At 48.2% G+C, this 23,269-nt stretch overlaps 1 protein-coding gene across 2 annotated transcripts in view; it reads left to right on the forward strand.

Annotated features, from left to right (window-relative positions):
- Positions 1-23,269, forward strand: part of VPS50 (VPS50 subunit of EARP/GARPII complex) — a 330,838-nt gene that overhangs the window by 72,895 nt on the left and 234,674 nt on the right. For both annotated transcript variants that reach the window (XM_068238471.1, XM_068238472.1), the window contains exons 4-5: positions 4,420-4,491; positions 12,934-12,987. In XM_068238471.1, the coding sequence (XP_068094572.1) occupies positions 4,420-4,491; positions 12,934-12,987 (126 nt within the window). The remainder of the gene's footprint in view (positions 1-4,419; positions 4,492-12,933; positions 12,988-23,269) is intronic.

Below are 23,269 nucleotides of genomic sequence, written 5' to 3' on the forward strand. Positions count from 1 at the left end.
CAGCTCTGTAACATGTATAAGCTATAGGCTCACTATACACCAGCGGCTCTGTATCATGTATAAGCTATAGGCTCACTATACACCAGCAGCTCTGTAACATGTATAAGCTATAGGCTCGCTATACACCAGCGGCTCTGTAACATGTATAAGCTATAGGCTCACTATACACCAGCGGCTCTGTAACATGTATAGTCTATAGGCTCACTATACACCAGCGGCTCTGTAACATGTATAAGTTATAGGCTCGCTATACACCAGCAGCTCTGTAACATGTATAAGCTATAGGATCACTATACACCAGCGGCTCTGTAACATGTATAAGTTATAGGCTCGCTATACACCAGCAGCTCTGTAACATGTATAAGCTATAGGCTCACTATACACCAGCAGCTCTGTAACATGTATAAGCTATAGGCTCGCTATACACCAGCGGGTCTGTAACATGTATAAGCTATAGGCTCGCTATACACCAGAGGCTCTGTAACATGTATAAGCTATAGGCTCGCTATACACCAGCAGCTCTGTAACATGTATAAGCTATAGGCTCACTATACACCAGCAGCTCTGTAACATGTATAAGCTATAGGCTCGCTATACACCAGCAGCTCTGTAACATGTATAAGCTATAGGCTTGCTATACACCAGCAGCTCTGTAACATGTATAAGCTATAGGCTCACTATACACCAGCGGCGCTGTAACATGTATAAGCTATAGGCTAGCTATACACCAGCAGCTCTGTAACATGTATAAGCTATAGGCTCACTATACACCAGCGGCTCTGTAACATGTATAAGCTATAGGCTCACTATACACCAGCGGCTCTGTAACATGTATAAGCTATAGGCTTGCTATACACCAGCGGCTCTGTAACATGTATAAGCTATAGGCTTGCTATACACCAGCAGCTCTGTAACATGTATAAGCTATAGGCTCACTATACACCAGCGGCTCTGTAACATGTATAAGCTATAGGCTCGCTATACACCAGCAGCTCTGTAACATGTATAAGCTATAGGCTCACTATACACCAGCGGCTCTGTAACATGTATAAGCTATAGGCTTGCTATACACCAGCGGTTCTGTAACATGTATAAGCTATAGGCTCACTATACACCAGCGGCGCTGTAACATGTATAAGCTATAGGCTCACTATACACCAGCGGCTCTGTAACATGTATAAGCTATAGGCTCACTATACACCAGCGGCTCTGTAACATGTATAAGCTATAGGCTTGCTATACACCAGCGGCTCTGCATGTGAGCCTGGCTTACAGGGGCACAAAGAGATGATTTGCATATTCAGTAGTGGAGCATTGTGGGTAACCACAGCTGTTCACTTAAAGTGGATCCGAGATGAACTTTTACTCAATGCATATTTGTGTTCCTTTCCTATAGTTTATAGGGCATTCCTCAAGCCAAATACTTTTTTTGTTTTGTTCTAATACTCTAATTCCCTATAAACTAAACAAGCCTCGCCCACAACTTTTTCAGAGAGCCTTGGCACTCAGTCCCAGGTAGCAAGGGCTTATGGGAGTTCAGTCTAGGTAGGAGGAGGTGTTACTAGCCAGAGGTTTCAGAGGCAGAGGCGAGGAGGAGAGGGAAGTGGAGTTTTCACAGGCTTGAGGGGAAGAGATGCAGAGTAACTTGCCTGTGTGTAATGTGACAGACAAAACATGGCTGCCCTCATTGTATCACAGGAAGAAATAATCATATACTGTTGAAGCTGTTTGCAACTAGATTTGCTGTGTAAACTATATAAACTTTAGATAAGATATATAGGCCTCAATTCATAAAGCATTCCCACATGTGGCAATGCTGAAAACAGCAGACTTTCCTGAGCAGTTAGCAATGTGTCAATTCATACTGTTACCGCATGAAAAACTGAAATTACCAAGCAGTGAGGAAAATTACCGACTTGGCTGTAATTACCTCCAACACATGTCAGTAAATTGTCAGCAAATGTCAATTCGTATAGCCTTCAACAAGCGGGAAGTCAGATGATAATTACAGACACCTCAGTGAAGTCTTAACAAGTTCCCAACACCTCTGGTGAGGTCTTAACCCCCCTGGCGGTACAATAAATCCGCCAGGGGGCAGCGAAGCACTTTGTTTTTAATTTTTTTTTTAAAGCATGTAGCTAGCCTAGCGCTAGCTACATGCTTCCCCCCTCCCTTCGCAATCCCTCCCACCCCTCCGATCGCCGCCGGCGCTTTTACCCTGCAGGGAATCCCGTTCTGAACGGGATTCCCTGTATGGGCTTTCCCGTCACCATGGCGACGATCGCGATGATGTCACCGACGTCATGACGTCAGCGGGTGTTCCGATCCACCCCTCAGCGCTGCCTGGCACTCATTGGGCTGGGGGGGGGGGGGGGGGCGGCGTAGTGAATCGGTGGGTAGCGGCGGCGATCGTTATGCACACGCAGCTAGCAAAGTGCTAGCTACGTGTAGCAAAAAAAAAATTATGTAAATCGGCCCAGCAGGGCCTGAGCGGCACCCTCCTGCGGCTTACCCCGTGTCCAGCTCGGGGTTACCGCTAAGGAGGTTAACAAGTTACTGACACCTCTGGTGAGGTGTTAACAAGGCTAAGTGCAGGGAGCCAAAAGTCTGAGCAGGGAGCCGAAGTCTGTGTGAGTCATCTGTGCAGAGAGCCGTCTGTGTGAGTCATCTGTGCAGAGAGCCGTCTGTGTGAGTCATCTGTGCAGAGAGCCGTCTGTGTGAGTCATCTGTGCAGAGAGCCGTCTGTGTGAGTCATCTGTGCGGAGAGCCGTCTGTGTGAGTCATCTGTGCGGAGAGCCGTCTGTGTGAGTCATCTGTGCAGAGAGCCGTCTGTGTGAGTCTTCTGTGCAGAGAGCCGTCTGTGTGAGTCATCTGTGCAGGGAAAGTCTGTGTGAGTCATCTGTGCAGAGAGCCGTCTGTGTGAGTCATCTGTGCAGGGAGCCGTCTGTGTGAGTCATCTGTGCGGAGAGCCGTCTGTGTGAGTCATCTGTGCAGGGAGCCATCTGTGTGAGTCATCTGTGCAGAGAGAAGTCTGTGTGAGTCATCTGTGCAGAGAGAAGTCTGTGTGAGTCATCTGTGCAGAGAGAAGTCTGTGTGAGTCATCTGTGCAGAGAGAAGTCTGTGTGAGTCATCTGTGCAGAGAGCAGTGTGTGTGAGTCATCTGCGCAGAGAGCCGTCTGTGTGAGTCATCTGCGCAGAGAGCAGTCTGTGTGAGTCATCTGCGCAGAGAGCAGTCTGTGTGAGTCATCTGCGCAGAGAGCCGTCTGTGTGAGTCATCTGCGCAGAGAGCCATCTGTGTGAGTCATCTGCGCAGAGAGCCGTCTGTGTGAGTCATCTGTGCAGAGAGCCGTCTGTGTGAGTCATCTGTGCAGAGAGCCGTCTGTGTGAGTCATCTGTGCAGAGAGCCGTCTGTGTGAGTCATCTGTGCAGAGAGCCGTCTGTGTGAGTCATCTGCGCAGAGAGCCGTCTGTGTGAGTCATCTGCGCACAGAGAAGAAGTCTGTGTGAGTCATCTGCGCAGAGAGGCGAAGTCTGTGTAAGTCATCTGCGCAGAGAGCCGAAGTCTGTGTGAGTCATCTGTGCAGAGAGCCGAAGTCTGTGTGAGTCATCTGTGCAGAGAGCCGTCTGTACGCGTCATCTGTGCAGAGAGACGTCTGTGTGAGTCATCTGTGCAGAGAGACGTCTGTGTGAGTCATCTGTGCAGAGAGCCGTCTGTGTGAGTCATCTGTGCAGAGAGCCGTCTGTGTGAGTCATCTGTGCAGAGAGCCGTCTGTGTGAGTCATCTGTGCAGAGAGCCGTCTCTGTGAGTCATCTGTGCAGAGAGCCGTCTCTGTGAGTCATCTGTGCAGAGAGCCGTCTGTGTGAGTCATCTGTGCAGAGAGCCGTCTGTGCGAGTCATCTGTGCAGAGAGCCGTCTGTGTGAGTCATCTGTGCAGAGAGCCGTCTGTGTGAGTCATCTGTGCAGAGAGCAGTCTGTGTGAGTCATCTGTGCAGGGAAAGTCTCTGTGAGTCATCTGTGCAGAGAGCCGTCTCTGTGAGTCATCTGTGCAGAGAGCCGTCTGTGTGAGTCATCTGTGCAGGGCAGAAGAGATATTTGCCACACTGCTCTACCGCTCAATGGGCTGCAGTAATTTACCGACCTTCAAAGGCTGCTGGGAAAATCTTAATGAATTAGCACGCAGACCGGGAGAATACCGAGTGCGGTATTTTCCCTCCCAGATTTATTTTATCGCACTGCTTTTATGAATCGAGGCCATAGACTCTGGGATCCGCTTTAAATCTGAATATTTGCAAGTACTGGTGGTTGTGGGTCGCCCTGGGCTGTTTGGTTACTCTGTAGTAATGTTATAATGTCCCGTTTGTGTTTCTTATGATTTATATAGCAGGGTGACAGTGATATCCTTGTGTCTCCCCTGTGCAGAAGCTGCCGGCAGCGCTCAGTCTGCAGGAGATTGAGGAGTATCGTGATAAGCTGAAGAGGCAGCAGGCAGCGGTGAGTACTGCACTGCTATCTGCAGACTACTGGAGCTGGGGAATGGGGATCCTGCCGCCCCCGGCACATGGGTCCGCCCCCGGCACATGGGTCCGCCCCCGGCACATGGGTCCGCCCCCGGCACATGGGTCCGCCCCCGGCACATGGGTCCGCCCCCGGCACATGGATCCGCCCCCGGCACATGGATCCGCCCCCGGCACATGGATCCGCCCCCTGCACATGGATCCGCCCCCTGCACATGGGTCCGCCCCCCGCACATGGATCCGCCCCCATACGTGGATCTGCTGATCTGTAATGGGGATCCAGGAAATGGCCTCTCAAACAGCAGCTAAAGCCTGGGAAACGTGAAGATTAGAAAGCCAAACACAGGCCACTGGAGACGTGCCTCTGCAATGCGTTACCCATAAGTCTGCAGATGGATGGAACACTCAGCTTTACATAATATATCGAATTTATCTTATATTCCCAAATCTCTCCATACTGGTGTAACCAAGATGAGGAAGTTCCCACAATCCCTCCAGTGTCAGCATTGTGGTTATATTACCATAGCCGTATATCCTAATAAAGGGAGGCCCTACCCAGTATTAGTATAGTGTTCCTAATAAAGGGAGGCCCTGCCCAGTATTAGTATAGTGTTCCTAATAAAGGGGGGATCTGCCCAGTATTAGTATAGTGTTCCTAATAAAGGGGGTTCCTACCCAGTATTAGTATAGTGTTCCTAATAAAGGGGGTTCCTACCCAGTATTAGTATAGTGTCCCTAATGAAGGGAGACTGCCCAGTATTAGTATAGTGTTCCTAATAAAGGGGGTTCCTACCCAGTATTAGTATAGTGTTCCTAATAAAGGGAAGCCCTGCCCAGTATTAGTATAGTGTTCCTAATAAAGGGAGACCCTACCCAGTATTAGTATAGTGTTCCTAATAAAGGGAGACTGCCCAGTATTAGTATAGTGTTCCTAATAAAGGGAGGCCCTGCCCAGTATTAGTATAGTGTTCCTAATAAAGGGAGGCCCTACCCAGTATTAGTATAGTGTTCCTAATAAAGGGAGGCCCTGCCCAGTATTAGTATAGTGTTCCTAATAAAGGGAGGCCCTACCCAGTATTAGTATAGTGTTCCTAATAAAGGGAGGTCCTGCCCAGTATTAGTATAGTGTTCCTAATAAAGGGAGGCCCTGCCCAGTATTCGTATAGTGTTCCTAATAAAGGGAGGTCCTTCCCAGTATTAGTATAGTGTTCCTAATAAAGGGAGGCCCTACCCAGTATTAGTATAGTGTTCCTAATAAAGGGAGGCCCTACCCAGTATTAGTATAGTGTTCCTAATAAAGGGAGACTCTACCCAGTATTAGTACAGTGTTCCTAATAAAGGGGGGCTCTGCCCAGTATTAGTATAGTGTTCCTAATAAAGGGAGGCCCCGCCCAGTATTAGTATAGTGTTCCTAATAATGGGAGGCCCTACCCAGTATTAGTATACTGTTCCTAATAAAGGGAGGCCCTGCCCAGTATTAGTATAGTGTTCCTAATAAAGGGAGGCTCTGCCCAGTATTAGTATAGTGTTCTTAATAAAGGGAGGCTCTGCCCAGTATTAGTATAGTGTTCCTAATAAAGAGAGGCTCTGCCCAGTATTGGTATAGTGTTCCTAATAAAGGGAGACCTTACCCAGTATTAGTATAGTGTTCCTAATAAAGGGAGACCCTGCCCAGTATTAGTATAGTGTTCCTAATAAAGGGAGACCCTGCCCAGTATTAGTATAGTGTTCCTAATAAAGGGAGACCCTGCCCAGTATTAGTATAGTGTTCCTAATAAAGGGAGACCATACCCAGTATTAGTATAGTGTTCCTAATAAAGGGAGGTCTTACCCAGTATTAGTATAGTGTTCCTAATAAAGGGAAGCCCTGCCCAGTGTTAGTATAGTGTTCCTAATAAAGGGAGGCCCTGCCCAGTATTAGTATAGTGTTCCTAATAAAGGGAGGCCTTACCCAGTATTAGTATAGTGTTCCTAATAAAGGGAGGACTGCCCAGTATTAGTATAGTGTTCCTAATAAAGGGAGGACCTGCCCAGTATTAGTATAGTGTTCCTAATAAAGGGAGGCCTTACCCAGTATTAGTATAGTGTTCCTAATAAAGGGAGGCCCTGCCCAGTATTAGTATAGTGTTCCTAATAAAGGGAGACCCTACCCAGTATTAGTATAGTGTTCCTAATAAAGGGGGGATCTGCCCAGTATTAGTATAGTGTTCCTAATAAAGGGGGTTCCTACCCAGTATTAGTATAGTGTACCTAATAAAGGGAGGTCCTACCCAGTATTAGTATAGTGTTCCTAATAAAGGGAGGTCCTACCCAGTATTAGTATAGTGTTCCTAATAAAGGGAGACCCTGCCCAGTATTAGTATAGTGTTCCTTATAAAGGGAGGCCCTACCCAGTATTAGTACAGTGTTCCTAATAAAGGGGGTTCCTACCCAGTATTAGTATAGTGTACCTAATAAAGGGGGTTCCTACCCAGTATTAGTATAGTGTACCTAATAAAGGGAGGTCCTACCCAGTATTAGTATAGTGTACCTAATAAAGGGAGGTCCTACCCAGTATTAGTATAGTGTTCCTAATAAAGGGAGACCCTGCCCAGTATTAGTATAGTGTTCCTAATAAAGGGAGACTCTACCCAGTATTAGTATAGTGTTCCTTATAAAGGGAGGCCCTACCCAGTATTAGTATAGTGTTCCTTATAAAGGGAGGCCCTACCCAGTATTAGTACAGTGTTCCTAATAAAGGGGGTTCCTACCCAGTATTAGTACAGTGTTCCTAATAAAGGGGGTTCCTACCCAGTATTAGTATAGTGTTCCTAATAAAGAGAGACCCTACCCAGTATTAGTATAGTGTTCCTAATAAAGGGGGGATCTGCCCAGTATTAGTATAGTGTTCCTAATAAAGGGAGACCCTACCCAGTATTAGTATAGTGTTCCTAATAAAGGGAGGTCCTACCCAGTATTAGTATAGTGTTCCTAATAAAGGGAGACCCTACCCAGTATTAGTATAGTGTTCCTAATAAAGGGGGGATCTGCCCAGTATTAGTATAGTGTTCCTAATAAAGGGGGTTCCTACCCAGTATTAGTATAGTGTACCTAATAAAGGGAGGTCCTACCCAGTATTAGTATAGTGTTCCTAATAAAGGGAGGTCCTACCCAGTATTAGTATAGTGTTCCTTATAAAGGGAGGCCCTACCCAGTATTAGTACAGTGTTCCTAATAAAGGGGGTTCCTACCCAGTATTAGTACAGTGTTCCTAATAAAGGGGGTTCCTACCCAGTATTAGTATAGTGTACCTAATAAAGGGGGTTCCTACCCAGTATTAGTATAGTGTACCTAATAAAGGGAGGTTCTACCCAGTATTAGTATAGTGTTCCTAATAAAGGGAGACCCTGCCCAGTATTAGTATAGTGTTCCTTATAAAGGGAGGCCCTACCCAGTATTAGTACAGTGTTCCTAATAAAGGGGGGCTCTGCCCAGTATTAGTATAGTGTTCCTAATAAAGGGAGGCCCCGCCCAGTATTAGTATAGTGTTCCTAGTAATGGGAAGCCCTACCCAGTATTAGTATACTGTTCCTAATAAAGGAAGGCCCTGCCCAGTATTAGTATAGTGTTCCTAATAAAGGGAGGCTCTGCCCAGGATTAGTATAGTGTTCTTGATAAAGGGAGACCCTGCCCAGTATTAGTATAGTGTTCCTGATAAAGGGAGGCCCTGCCCAGTATTAGTATAGTGTTCCTAATAAAGGGAGGCCCTGCCCAGTATTAGTATAGTGTTCCTAATAAAGGGAGGCCCTGCCCAGTATTAGTATAGTGTTCCTAATAAAGGGAGGCTCTACCCAGTATTAGTATAGTGTTCCTAATAAAGGGAAGCCCTACCCAGTATTAGTATAGTGTTCCTAATAAAGGGAGGCCCTACCCAGTATTAGTATAGTGTTCCTAATAAAGGGAGGCCCTACCCAGTATTAGTATAGTGTTCCTCATAAATGAAGGCCCGCCCAGTATTAGTATAGTGTTCCTAATAAAGGGAGGCCCTGCCCAGTATTAGTATAGTGTTCCTAATAAAGGGAGGCCCTACCCAGTATTAGTATAGTGTTCCTCATAAAGGAAGGCCCCGCCCAGTATTAGTATAGTGTTCCTAATAAAGGGAGGCCCTGCCCAGTATTAGTATAGTGTTCCTAATAAAGGGAGGCCCTGCCCAGTATTAGTATAGTGATCCTAATAAAGGGAGGCTCTACCCAGTATTAGTATAGTGTTCCTAATAAAGGGAGGCCCTACCCAGTATTAGTATAGTGTTCCTAATAAAGGGAGGCCCTGCCCAGTATTAGTATAGTGTTCCTAATAAAGGGAGGCCCTACCCAGTATTAGTATAGTGTTCCTAATAAAGGGAGACCCTGCCCAGTATTAGTATAGTGTCCCTAATAAAGGGAGGCCCTGCCCAGTATTAGTATAGTGTTCCTAGTAAAGGGAGACCCTACCCAGTATTAGTATAGTGTTCCTAATAAAGGGAGGCCCTACCCAGTATTAGTATAGTGTTCCTAATAAAGGGAGGCCCTACCCAGTATTAGTATAGTGTTCCTAATAAAGGGAGGCGCTGCCCAGTATTATTATAGTGTTCTTAATAAAGGAAAGCTCTACCCAGTATTAGTATAGTGTTCCTAATAAAGGGAGACCCTGCCCAGTATTAGTATAGTGTCCCTAATAAAGGGAGGTCCTACCCAGTATTAGTATAGTGTTCCTAATAAAGGGAGACCCTACTCAGTATTAGTATAGTGTTCCTAATAAAGGGAGGCCCTACCCAGTATTAGTATAGTGTTCCTAATAAAGGGAGACCCTACCCAGTATTAGTATAGTGTTCCTAATAAAGGGAGGCCCTACCCAGTATTAGTATAGTGTTCCTAATAAAGGGAGGCCCTACCCAGTATTAGTATAGTGTTCCTAATAAAGGGAGCTCTACCCAGTATTAGTATAGTGTTCCTAATAAAGGGAGGCCCTACCCAGTATTAGTATAGTGTTCCTAATAAACGGAGGCCCTACCCAGTATTAGTATAGTGTTCCTAATAAAGGGAGGCCCTGCCCAGTATTAGTATAGTGTTCCTAATAAAGGGAGGCGCTGCCCAGTATTATTATAGTGTTCTTAATAAAGGAAAGCTCTGCCCAGTATTAGTATAGTGTTCCTAATAAAGACCCAGTAAGGTCTGAGCTACAGTCTGTATTTTAGTGTCTGATATGTCTGTGGGTTTAAAGAGAACCCGAGGTGGGATTTAATGATGTTAATGGGGCACAGAGGCTGGTTGTGCACAGTAACACCAGCCTCTGTTGCCCCATGGTGTGCCTCCAGGACCCCCCTGCGCGCCGCTATACCCCCCGCAGTGCTGGCGACACGCAGCGCGTCACCAGCACAATGTTTACCTATGCCTGTCCGTTAGCGCCGCTCCCCCGCCTACTCTGTATCGGCGCTACCCGCCCGCGTCCCTTCCCTCCCGCTGATTGGAGGGAAGTGACACAGGCGGGTAGCGGCGATACGGAGGAGGCGGGGGAGTGGCGCTGACAGACAGTGCAGAGGTAAACATTGTGCTGGTGACGCGCTGCGTGTCGCCAGCACTGCGGGGGGTATAGCGGCGCGCAGGGGGGTCCTGGAGGCACACCATGGGGCAACAGAGGCTGGTGTTACTGTGCACAACCAGCCTCTGTGCCCCACTAACATCATTAAATCCCACCTCGGGTTCTCTTTAAATGTTCAGTTTCTGGCCTTCAGCATATATGGGAATCTGTCTTTCTATTGTGTGAATTAAATATGTTGACTTAAAGCATGACAAATGAAATATGCTTTAATGTGATGTGTTAGATACACTATGTTTCCTCTGTGAGGCTGGGGGGAGTGGGGGTCTCTGGTCATGTATGTCATCTATAATGCAGGACCACTGATGGCTGTCATTGTCCCCAGTGCCAAGCTGCCCCGTCCATCATCTGACTGCTCTTCCATCCCTCTCCCTTGTCTTACTGCTCCCCCCCCCTCATCTGACTGCTCCCCCTCCCTCATCTGACTGCTCCCTGCCTCATCTGACTGCTCCCCCTCCCTCGACTGACTCCCCCCCCCCCCCCCATCTGACTGCTCCCCTCCCTCATCTGACTGCTCTTGTCTAACTTGCTCCCCCCCCTTATCTTACTTGCTCCCTCCCCCTTGTCTGACGGCTCCTCATACACGTCTCTCCCGTAACGTATATAAGTGTGGTGTGCGAGACGAGGGGAGACACGCCACCTGCATGCTGAAGAGAATGTCGTCCTGCTCTTGCATCGCTTATACTCGCTGTGCATTGATTTTCTTTTTATGGATGTTAACTTGACATTTGCATTTTAAATGTAATTTGTTTTTTGTTTGATGGATTTTCCGTGTTCATCTTACGCTTGATTCATCTGACTTGATTCTTGCAGTATTCAGAAATCTTCTTGAAGATTATATACTATGGCAGTCTCTTGTTACCCAACTCTGTACCTACCAGCTGCAGACAGACTGAATTGTCAGTCAAGTCACAGGCTAGCTGCTTGTCAGGGGTGTGGCTGACTGGCTGGGTTGCCAGGGGTGTGGCTAACTGGCTGGGTTGCCAGGGGTGTGGCTGATGGGGCTGTGTTGCTAGGGGTGTGGTTGACGGGGCTGCGTTGTCTGGGGTGTGGCTGAATGGGCTGCGTTGTCTGGGGTGTGGCTGAAGGGGCTGCGTTGTCTGGGGTGTGGCTGAAGGGGCTGCATTGTCTGGGGTGTGGCTGAAGGGGCTGCATTGTCTGGGGTGTGGCTGAAGGGGCTGCGTTGTCTGGGGTGTGGCTGAAGGGGCTGCATTGTCTGGGGTGTGGCTGAAGGGGCTGCGTTGTCTGGGGTGTGGCTGAAGGGGCTGCATTGTCTGGGGTGTGGCTGAAGGGGCTGCATTGTCTGGGGTGTGGCTGACGGGGCTGCATTGTCTGGGGTGTGGCTGACGGGGCTGCATTGTCTGGGGTGTGGCTGACGGGGCTGCATTGTCTGAGGTGTGGCTGAAGGGGCTGCATTGTCTGGGGTGTGCCTGACGGGGCTGCGTTGTCTGGGGTGTGGCTGGCGGGGCTGTGTTGGTAGGGCTGTGGCTGATGGGGCTGCATTGTCTGGGGTGTGGCTGGCGGGGCTGCGTTGCCTGGGGTGTGGCTGACGGGGCTGCATTGTCTGGGGTGTGGCTGAAGAGGCTGCATTGTCTGGGGTGTGGCTGACGGGGCTGTGTTGCTAGGGGTGTGGCTGGCGGGGCTTTGTTGTCTGGGGTGTGGCTGACGGGGCTGCGTTGCTAGGGGTGTGGCTGATGGGGCTGCGTTGTCTGGGGTGTAGCTGGCGGGGCTGTGTTGCTAGGGGTGTGGTTGACGGGGTCACGTTGTCTGGGGTGTGGCTGAAGGGGCTGCGTTGTCTGGGGTGTGGCTGAATGGGCTGCGTTGTCTGGGGTGTGGCTGAAGGGGCTGCGTTGTCTGGGGTGTGGCTGAAGGGGCTGCATTGTCTGGGGTGTGGCTGAAGGGGCTGCATTGTCTGGGGTGTGGCTGAAGGGGCTGCATTGTCTGGGGTGTGGCTGAAGGGGCTGCGTTGTCTGGGGTGTGGCTGACGGGGCTGCATTGTCTGGGGTGTGGCTGACGGGGCTGCGTTGTCTGAGGTGTGGCTGAAGGGGCTGCATTGTCTGGGGTGTGGCTGACGGGGCTGCGTTGTCTGGGGTGTGGCTGGCGGGGCTGTGTTGGTAGGGCTGTGGCTGATGGGGCTGCATTGTCTGGGGTGTGGCTGGCGGTGCTGCGTTGCCTGGGGTGTGGCTGACGGTGCTGCATTGTCTGGGGTGTGGCTGAAGGGGCTGCATTGTCTGGGGTGTGGCTGACGGGGCTGTGTTGCTAGGGGTGTGGTTGGCGGGGCTTTGTTGTCTGGGGTGTGGCTGACGGGGCTGCGTTGCTAGGGGTGTGGCTGATGGGGCTGCGTTGTCTGGTGTGTGGCTGGCGGGGCTGCGTTGTCTGGTGTGTGGCTGGCGGGGCTGCGTTGTCTGGGGTGTGGCTGACGGGGTCGCGTTGTCTGGGGTGTGGCTGACGGGGTCGCGTTGTCTGGGGTGTGGCTGAAGGGGCTGCGTTGTCTGGGGTGTGGCTGACGGGTCTGCGTTGTCTGGGGTGTGGCTGACGGGTCTGCGTTGTCTGGGGTGTGGCTGACGGGTCTGCGTTGTCTGGGGTGTGGCTGACGGGTCTGCGTTGTCTGGGGTGTGGCAGAAGGGGCCGGGTTGTCTGGGGTGTGGCTGACTGGCTGGGTTGTCTGGGGTGTGGCTGACTGGCTGCTTTGTCTGGGGTGTGGCTGACTGGGCTGCGTTGCTAGGGGTGTGGCTGATGGGCTTTTTGCTCGGTGACGACCTCTGTGAAGGATGTTTGTGATATCTGATTTTCTCTATATTTTCAGGTGTCGAAGAAAGTGGCAGACTTGATTCTGGAGAAGCAGCCGTCTTACGTGAAGGTGAGTCAGGGAGTCGCTGTCAGGAGTGGAGCTGATATTGGGCTCGAATTACAAAACTTCTCATACATGACTTATCACCTAATAAATAAAAATAACCTTTCAGCACATTTACAAGCAAAATACTCAAAGTAAGTTGTTCTTGAATAATTTCATTCCACTGTTACTTTTCTTACCTTAAAGTGAACCTCCGGACTAAAAATCTACTCAGCAGAACTGAAAAGGCTTGGTGTGTCTTTAACAGTTTCACAGCATCAGAATTTGTTTTTCTTACCAAAGCATCATTTTTAGCTGCATTTTTAGCTAAGCTCCACCCATCAAAGAAAAAAAGCCCGGGCTTTTTTTCTCTGATGCTGTGCAGAGCATGATGGGATTTCCTATGTTGTTGTTCACGTTGCCTAGCAACTGGGAGAGGTGCTCAGGACACAGGACAGTTGGAACTGTGTCTCATGCTCCCTGTCACCTCCTTTCAACCAAAAAGATGGCTGCCCTCATGAAATCAAACATTTGCCTGTTTTTTTTAAAACAGTGTGGGTAAGAGATTATATTACCCATCTATTTTGATTAACATAACTAATGTAACGTAATGACAGTATGTTTGTTTAGGCTGGAGTTCCTCTTTAATTATGTTATATTTTTGCTCTTTGGGAGCTTAAAAAAGTAACATAGATCAGGTGAAAACAGAGGAAAACCGGTGAAAGCTTTGTGAATCATGCTTAAAGAGGAACTTCAGCCTAAACAAACATACTGTCATTAAGTTAAATTAGTTATGTTAATTAAAATAGATAGGTAATATAATCTCTTACCCACCCTGTTTTAAAAGAACAGGCAAATGTTTGATTTCATGAGGGCAGCCATCTTTTTGGTTGAAAGGAGGAGACAGGGAGCATGAAACACAGTTCCAACTGTCCCGTGTCCTGAGCACCTCACCCAGTTGCTAAGCAACGTGAACAACATAGGAAATCCCATCATGCTCTGCACAGCATCAGAGCCTGGGCTTTTTTTTCTTTGGTGGGTGGAGCTTAGCTAAAAATGCAGCTAAAAATTATGCTTTGGTAAGAAGAAAGAAGTTCTGATGCTGTGAAACTGTTAAAGAAACACCAAGCCTTTTCAGTTCTGCTGAGTAGATTTTTAGTCCGGAGGTTCACTTTAATGTGTTTGGAATAAATGAGCCGCAGTCCAGGGTTAGTAGATTTTTTGCAATAGGGATTGTTCGGTGTCTGTTTTATGTGCGGGGCTCTCTCCTGAAGACCCAGGGCTACGGCCCCCCACCCTGAATGTGGCCAATCTCTCCTGAAGACCCAGGGCTACGGCCCCCCACCCTGAATATGGCCAATCTCTCCAGAAGACCCAGGGCTACGGCCCCCCACCCTGAATATGGCCAATCTCTCCAGAAGACCCGGGCTACGGCCACACCACCCTGAATGTGGCCAATCTCTCCAGAACACACTGGGCTACGGCCACACCACCCTGAATGCGGCCAATCTCTCCAGAACACACTGGGCTACGGCCACACCACCCTAAATGCGGCCACTCTCACCAGAAGACCCTGGGCTACGGCCACACCACCCTGAATGCGGCCAATCTCTCCAGAACACACTGGGCTACAGCCACATCACCCTGAATGCGGCCAATCTCACCAGAAGACCCAGGGCTACGGCCACACCACCCTAAATGCGGCCACTCTCACCAGAAGACCCAGGGCTACGGCCATACCACCCTGAATGCGGCCAATCTCACCAGAAGACCCAGGGCTACGGCCACACCACCCTAAATGCGGCCACTCTCACCAGAAGACCCTGGGCTACGGCCACACCACCCTGAATTTGGCCAATCTCTCCAGAAGACCCAGGGCTACGGCCACACCACCCTGAATGCGGCCACTCTCACCAGAAGACCCTGGGCTACGGCCATACCACCTTGAATGTGGCCAATCACTCCAGAAAACCCTGGGCTACGGCCACACCACCCTGAATGTGGCCAATCGCACCAGAAGACCCAGGGCTACGGCCACACCACCCTGAATGCGGCCACTCTCACCAGAAGACCCTGGGCTACGGCCATACCACCTTGAATGTGGCCAATCACTCCAGAAGACCCTGGGCTACGGCCACACCACCCTGAATGTGGCCAATCTCTCCAGAAGACCCAGGGCTACGGCCACACCACCCTGAATGCGGCCAATCTCACCAGAAGACCCTGGGCTACGGCCACACCACCCTGAATGCGGCCAATCTCTCCAGGAGAACCTGGGCTATGGCCACACCACCCTGATTGCGGCCAATCTCTCCAGAAGACCCAGGGCTACGGCAACATCACCCTGAATGTGGCCAATCTCACCAGAAGACCCAGGGCTATGGCCACACCACCCTGAATGCGGCCAATCTCTCCAGAAGACCCTGGGCTACGGCCACACCACCCTGAATGCGGCCAATCTCACCAGAAGACCCTGGGCTACGGCCACACCTCCCTGAATGCGGCCAATCTCGGCAGAAGACCCAGGGCTACGGCCACACCACCCTGGGTGCAGCCAATCTTACCAGAAGACCCAGTGTGTTTAGCAATATGTCTCCACACTGACGCAGAAATCTTCACAGGCAGTTTAACTATGAAATAAAGAGTATAATCTGAAGTATTTTTACTTGTAAACAAAGCATATAGAGATGTCTTTAGAGCTTTTCCATAGGTAAAATGACGATGCATCTGCGAGGTACAAGATGACTTCACTAACTGACTCAAATCTGTAACTGAATCATCTACAAAATGGCCGCTCTGCGGGGAGTGGCAGTTATGCTAACTAGCTAAATCCTGCAGAGGAACCGGAATATCATATTACACAAAATAGAAACAATGTTAAATCCCATCCAGAGAGGCTTTTGGTATGGCACACCAGGGTTAGGAGATGTCTTGGGATGGGCATCAGGTATATGGTGCGAACAATATTCAACCTAAATATAATCACCAGAGCGTCTACATGTACTTATCTATATATATAAAATCGTGTGTGTGTGTGTGTGTGTGTGTGTGTGTGTGTATATACTGTGTGTGTGTGTGTGTGTGTGTGTGTGTGTGTGTGTGTGTGTGTGTGTGTGTGTGTGTGTATATACAGTGTGTGTGTGTGTGTGTATATACAGTGTGTGTGTGTGTGTGTGTGTGTATACAGTGTGTGTGTGTGTATATACAGTGTATGTGTATACAGTGTGTGTGTGTGTGTCGGCTTGACCGATTTGAACAAAACTTGGTATACAGATCCCTTACTACCTGGGATGATATGTTCTGGGGGTCTTGCGGCCCCCCTGCACATGTAGGCGGGGCTACAAACAGCAAATCAGATTTCACCCATTCATGTCAATGGAAAAAATGGAAAAGGCTGCAATTCTCATAGCAATAAAGCCAGAGTCCCCACACTTGGCACAGTTGGTCACTTGGTGACCGAGGTTACAAATCCAGGAAAAGTGGGCGGAGCATAAAACAGCCAATGAAATTGCAGCCATTTATTTTAATTGGGAAAATGTAAACTGCAGCCAATCTTAGACTGTTAATCGCAGGGCTCTCAAACTTGACACACTTGGTCACTGGGTGAATGAGATTAAGATTCAGGAAAGTGGGTGGAGCCTACAACAGCAAATCAAAATTCACCTATTGATTTTCAAGGGGAATATTTAAACTGCTGCTATTCTTACACTGTTAATCGCAGAGGCTTCAAACTTGCTACAGTCGGTCATTGGGTGACTGGGGTCCAAATTCACTAAAGGGGCGTGGCCACAAACAGCCAATAAGATTTCCTTGGTGGATAAACTGATTCCATTCACACATTTTCGATGCCAGGAACCTGAAAGCTCACAAACTTGGTCATTGAGTGACTGTGTGTCCAGGTTACAAAAAGTGGGTGGAGCCAAAAAACAATTTTACTGGGAAAATATAAACTGCAGCCATTCTTACACCGTTAATGGCAGGGTTGTCAAACTTTGCACAGTTGGTCACTGGGTGAATGAGATTAAGATTTTGGAAAGTGGGTGGAGCTTACAACAGCCAATAAAAATTCACCTTTTGATTTTCAAAGGGAATATTTAAATGGCTACCATTCTTATGCTGTTAATAGCAAATGCAACTTGACACAATTGGCCACTGGGTGACTGGGATTATTATTCAGAAATGTGGGTGGAGCCTACAACAGCCAATCAAAATTCACCTATTGATTTTCATGGGGAATATTTACATTGCTATCATTCTTACACTGTTAAATGCAGAGGCCTCAAACCTGATACAATCAATAATTGGCTGACTGGGGTCAAAATTCACTAAAGGGGGTGGAGCCACAAACAGCCAATCAGATTTGTTAGATTGATTTCAGCCACTATGTTATTGGCAGGGTTCTCAAACTTGATGCAGTTGGCCACTGGGTGACTGGGATTAACCACCCTGGCGTTCTGATTAAATCGCCAGGGTGGCTGCGGGAGGGTTTTTTTTAAATAAAAAAAAAACTATTTCATGCAGCCAACTGAAAGTTGGCTGCATGAAAGCCCACTAGAGGGCGCTCCGGAGGCGATCTTCCGATCGCCTCCGGCGCCCAGAATAAACAAGGAAGGCCGCAATGAGCGGCCTTCCTTGTTTCGCTTATATCGTCGCCATAGCGACGAGCGGAGTGACGTCAGCCGACGTCCTGACGTCAGCCGCCTCCGATCCAGCCCTTAGCGCTGGCCGGAACTTTTTGTTCCGGCTACGCTGGGCTCAGGCGGCTAGGGGGGCCCTCTTTCGCCGCTGCTCGCGGCGAATCGCCGCAGAGCGGCGGCGATCAGGCAGCACACGCGGCTGGCAAAGTGCCGGCTGCGTGTGCTGCTTTTTATTTCATCAAAATCGGCCCAGCAGGGCCTGAGCGGCAGCCGCTGGCGGTGTTGGACGAGCTGAGCTCGTCCAGACCGCTCAGCTGGTTAATATTCAGGAAAGTGGGTGGAGCCTACAGCAGCCAATCAATATTCACCTTTTGATTTTCAAGGGGAATATTTACATTGCTGCCATTTGTACACTCTTAATGGTAGAGGCCTCAAATCTGGAACAGTCAGTCACTGGCAGACTGGGGTTTAAATATTGAAAAGGGAGTGGGCCAAAAACAGATTTGTTTAATTGCAATGGGAAAATGCAACTTATTGATGCCAAAGACCCCACAGCTCATAAACTTGGTCATTGAGTGACTGCATGTGAAGGTTAGACACTACACAACTAACTTTTTACATGGGAAAGTATAAACTGCAGCCATTCTTACACTGTTAATGGCGGGGTTCTCAAACTTGACACAGTTGGTCACTGGGTGACTGGGATTAATATTCAGAAAAGTAGGTGGAGCCTACAAGAGCCAATCAAAATTCACCTATTGATTTTCAAGGGGAATATTGAAACTGCTGCCATTCTTACACTGTTAATGGCAGAGGCCTCAAACCTGCTACAGTCTGTCATTCAAATTCACTAAAGGGGTGGAGCCACAAACAGTCACATTTCTTTTCTGGATAAACTGCTTCCATTAGCACAATTTGGATGCCAGGAACCGAAAAGCTCACAAACTTGCTCATTGAGTGACTGTGAATCAAGGTTACAAAAACTGGGTGGAGTCAAAAACAGATTTCTCTGAAAAAATGTAAACTGCAGCCTTTCCTCAGTGTTAACGGCAGGGTTCTCAAACTTTGCACAGCTGATTACTGGGTGACTCGGATTATTATTCAGAAAAATGGGTGGAGCCTAAAAAAGCCAATCAAAATTCACCTGCTGATTTTCAAGGGGAATATTACAATTGCTGCCATTCTTGCACTGTTGGTAATTGGGTTACTGAGGTTCAAATTCAGAAAAGGGGACAGAGCCACACACAGCCAATCAGATTTGTTTCATTTCACTGGGAAAATACAAATTGATGCTAAAGACCCAAAGCTCGCAAACATGGTCATTGAGTGACTGTGTCCAGGTTACAAAAAGCAGGCGGAGCCAAAAACAAATTTTCACTGGGAAAATATAAACTGCATCCATTTTTACACCGTTAATGGCAGGGTCATTAACTGGGAAAATGTAAACTGCAGCCCTTCTTCACTGTTAATGGCAGGGATCTTAAACTTTGCCCAGATGGTCACTGGGTGACTGAGATTAATATTCAGGGAAGTGGGTGGAGCCTATACTAGCCAATCAAAATTCACCTGTTGATTTTCAAGGGGAATATTTAAATTGCTGCCATTCTTACACTGGTAATAGCAGATGCCAACCTGGTACAGTTGATCATTGGGTGACTGGGGTTCAAATGCTGGAGAGGGGGTGAAGCCACAAACAACCAATCTGATTTGTTTAATTTCTATCGGAATATACAAATTATTGATGCCAAAGACCCCAAAGCTCACAAACTTGGTCATTGAGTGTTTGTGCGTTATGGTTAGAAAAAGTGGGCGGGGCCCAAATCCGTAAAATACATACACGGGCAATGCCGGGTCTTCAGTGGGTGGAGACAAATACAAATTTCACTGGGAAAATGTAAACTGCAGCCATTCTTACGCTGTTAATGGCAGGGATCTCAAACCTGGTACAGTTGGTCACTGGGTGACTGGGATTAATATTCAGAAAAGTGGGTGGAGCCTACAAAAGTGAATCAAACTTCACCTATTGCTTCTCAAGGGGAATATGTAATTGCTGCCATTCTTGCACTGTTAATGGCACAAGCCTCATACCTGGTACAGTTGGTCATTGGGTGACTGGGGTTCAAATTCAGAAGTGCGGGTGGAGCCACAAACAGCCAATCAGATGTTTTTCATTTCAATGCAAATTATTGCTGCCAAAGAACACAAAGTTCACAAACTTGGTCATTGAGTAATTGTGTGTTAGAGTTAAAGAAAAGGTGGGTGGAGCCGACACCAGCCAAATACATACCCGGGCAATCAGCTAGTATACTTTATTCTTGAGTCTGCAAAATTTATAGTACAAAACATGGTTCACACTACTTAAAATTCTAAAAACAAACTCGACCACGTGAGCTAACAAGTTCTTCTCCCACTGTCCCGATGATGGTATATTACCAGATTGATCGCCCAGCTATGCCTATGCAAATCAATCGGTTACCAGATCATATTTGGACAATCGTGGGCCCTCCACCAGGCGCACACCATGAGGCCTTTTCACTCACACACAATCCGACAGTGCACTGTCACTAATGGCTTGTTGCTGTTATCACCAGCCCGATTTCACTCATCTATGCTGTCTACTGATAGTGGGGAGGTAGCCTCTATCCCTAAAGGTTTTCTAACTGGTCAGTGAAAATCCAGCTATTTTTTCTAAGTGGCTTCTGCAGGATGCTAACAGGACCCCCTGTGGCTGCTCATTTCATGTACGGAACTCTGGTGCCTTTTGGCTGCTCTGGACGAAGGTGTCAAAAGTACAGACCCCATTCTCCCAGAAGCTTGGGTTGTACAATTTATGTCAAGCACATATCTGACTTCATCTGATGGATGATCATTGGGAACAGATTTCACACTTAAGTGAAAAGTTTCGTAATTGAAAGCTATTAGTGATTGCTGGTAGAGCCAGGAGTAGGGATAAAAGTTGATTTAAAAAAATGTCATTTTGGTTGCTTGCAATGAAATTTGCGTTTGTTATTAAATGGCGCACACACGCGGTTTTCTCGGGAACCGTGTGAGAGTCACACTTCCTTGGATTGTCCATTGGTTGTATTCTGAAATCGTCTCTGCATCTGCTTAAAAACTCTACAGGAAAACCAGTCGGGGCAATCACTGTCCAATCTCAGCTGTTCTGAGCCATTTGTAAATGACAATTTGTTTAGCTAGTTTGGGTTGTACAATGGATGGGGGGGGGGGGGGGGGGGGGGACATAACGGTACACAATGCTACACAAAACTGTGATTAAAGTGTAAGTTCCTATTCTCTCCCCTCCGCCATCAGTGGCATTTCTCTGGCCAGAAGTAAGAGCAATCAGAGCCTAATTGTAAGGTCTTAAGGTGGCCGTACGTCTGGCGATTTTGAAGTCGATCCACCTTCCGATTCCTCAATATCGTATCTAATGAATATTGGTTCCACAAAATATTATATTGTCCCTCCCCCAATTTTGTGTTTGAACGTTACGGATTTCTAAAGCGCCAACATATTCCTTGGTGCAGTACCAATATAGAAATTACAGAGTTGGTGACAACATACAGAATTGGTAATGACAGTGACAAAAGTAACATAATGGGTAAAATGTATTACAAATTCCCAGGCACATAAGGGGGAGAGAGCCCTGCCCTTATGAGCTTACAATCTAAAAGAATAGGGGGGAAACAAGAGGTGGGGTCATACAATAAACATAGCTAGAGGCTGACTGTTATAGGATATCTAGTAGGAGTGCAACTTGGGGTTAGGACAAAATGGGGAGGGGCCTAAGTTAGTATATGCTTGTCGGAATAAGGGGACTGCTGAGGGGGTGTAATATCAAAGGTTGTAATAACAGGTAAATATATGTTCTATGTGGTATGTGATTCAGTATAATGCATGACTTCCAATGTATAGTTCACCTTGATAATTAGTCGAGATGGATCATCCTTAGTGACTTCAATGTCTGAACACTAGCCGAAAAAGGAGGATACCAGGGAAATGAATACACACACAATGTCTAAAGGAAGACAAGCCATATAGGTAAGTATAGAAGGTGAAGTACACCTCAGTGGATTTACCAATTGGTTATATAACACCCCCCATATATAAGGGTGGATGTAAATGATGCACTCCCCTAATAGGGGTAAGACTAAAAAATATATAATATATACACCTGTGGGGGTCTTTGCTGATCCCCCCACTTAACGTATCGCAGTGGGGTGTAGCTATCCGACAGGGAGTGGAAACAGTGCACCGGGACCATATGAACTGGACTACCTCAGACCAAATGATATGTCCGTTAGTAACGGTCAGGGTAGAGCCCAGAATTCTGCCTTACACCGCTGAATCCCAGAATCACAGGGACAAATGGCAGAGAGCAATATTAACAAACGTGCATAGTACTGTACATATAAAACCTTGATATGAACATATTTCACCCTAAAAAAGGGCTTCCTCAGAAGGTGCTGTACAATATATACAATGCTGTTATATAAAATATCTACACAGTGCCCCCCATCCTCATCATCCCTCAAAGCTGAATGTGCCGAGTTAGGCACCTGTTTAAATACCTGGTGGAACAGGAAATAGGTAACGCCCGGTGGGTGGAGAATGTCCCCGCCTACTTGCCAGTGCACAACAAATATGCCAGTCAGCAGTCATCTAGCCAGCACATGTAAATGCCCACCAGCTGCGGGTAAGGGTTCTGTGGCTGGTGTCCCCTATCACCACCCTGATCGCCCCAAAACTGCCGCACGTAGCCCTAAGCAGACGTAGCGTTGCAGGAAGTGACGTCAGTGGAGCGCACGCTTGGAACGAGGAAGAGGTGAGTCCTACCCGCCCGTGCCTCTTACACATAGCGGCTGCTTGTATTTAAGGCTGCAGGGGAGCGGAGCACGGGGGACCCAGGCGAGGGAGGGGGGGTCCGACCCCCCTCCCCGCCGCTAGGCCCAATACCCCCGTCCTGCCAGCTACCCCTCCAGCTCGGCGGGCCGGCTCCCCGCACCCACGGACGGGCGGGTGCCGCCCCTGGAATTTTGCCGCCTGAGGCAAAAGTTTCACCCCGCCTCATGAGCGGGCCGGCCCTGAGTGGAATTACAAAATTGGATGAACACCAGCTGGCTGAGGCTGAACTCTGACAAAACAGAGGTGTTGGTGGTAGGCGGGCCACACATTATGGATAAAGTCCAAAACTCTCCCCACTTCAAACTAGCAATTGGAGGCGATACCGTACAGTATAAAGTCTATGTGCAAAACCTGGGGGTGATCCTGGATGGAAAGCGAACACTCAGACAGCAGGTATCAGCTGTCAAGTCTTCCTTCAACAATATTGCTATCTGAGAAATATAGCGAAAATCAAACACCTTATCCCAGCTGAAGACCTACCTGCCCTGGTTCACGCATTGGTATCCTCCCGCCTAGACTACTGCAATGCCCTGTTCATCGGATCTACAGATAAGGCTCTGCGCCCCTTACAGCTAGTACAGAATGCTGCAGCCAGACTCCTAGCCAATGCCCCCCGCAGCTCACACATCACCCCAGTACTGCAATGCCCCCCGCAGCTCACACATCACCCCAGTGCTGCAATGCCCCCCGCAGCTCACACATCACCCCAGTACTGCAATGCCCCCCGCAGCTCACACATCACCCCAGTGCTGCAATGCCCCCCGCAG

The sequence above is a fragment of the Hyperolius riggenbachi genome, chromosome 5 (genome assembly GCF_040937935.1).
Source record: "Hyperolius riggenbachi isolate aHypRig1 chromosome 5, aHypRig1.pri, whole genome shotgun sequence".
Taxonomy (NCBI): Eukaryota; Metazoa; Chordata; class Amphibia; order Anura; family Hyperoliidae; genus Hyperolius; species Hyperolius riggenbachi.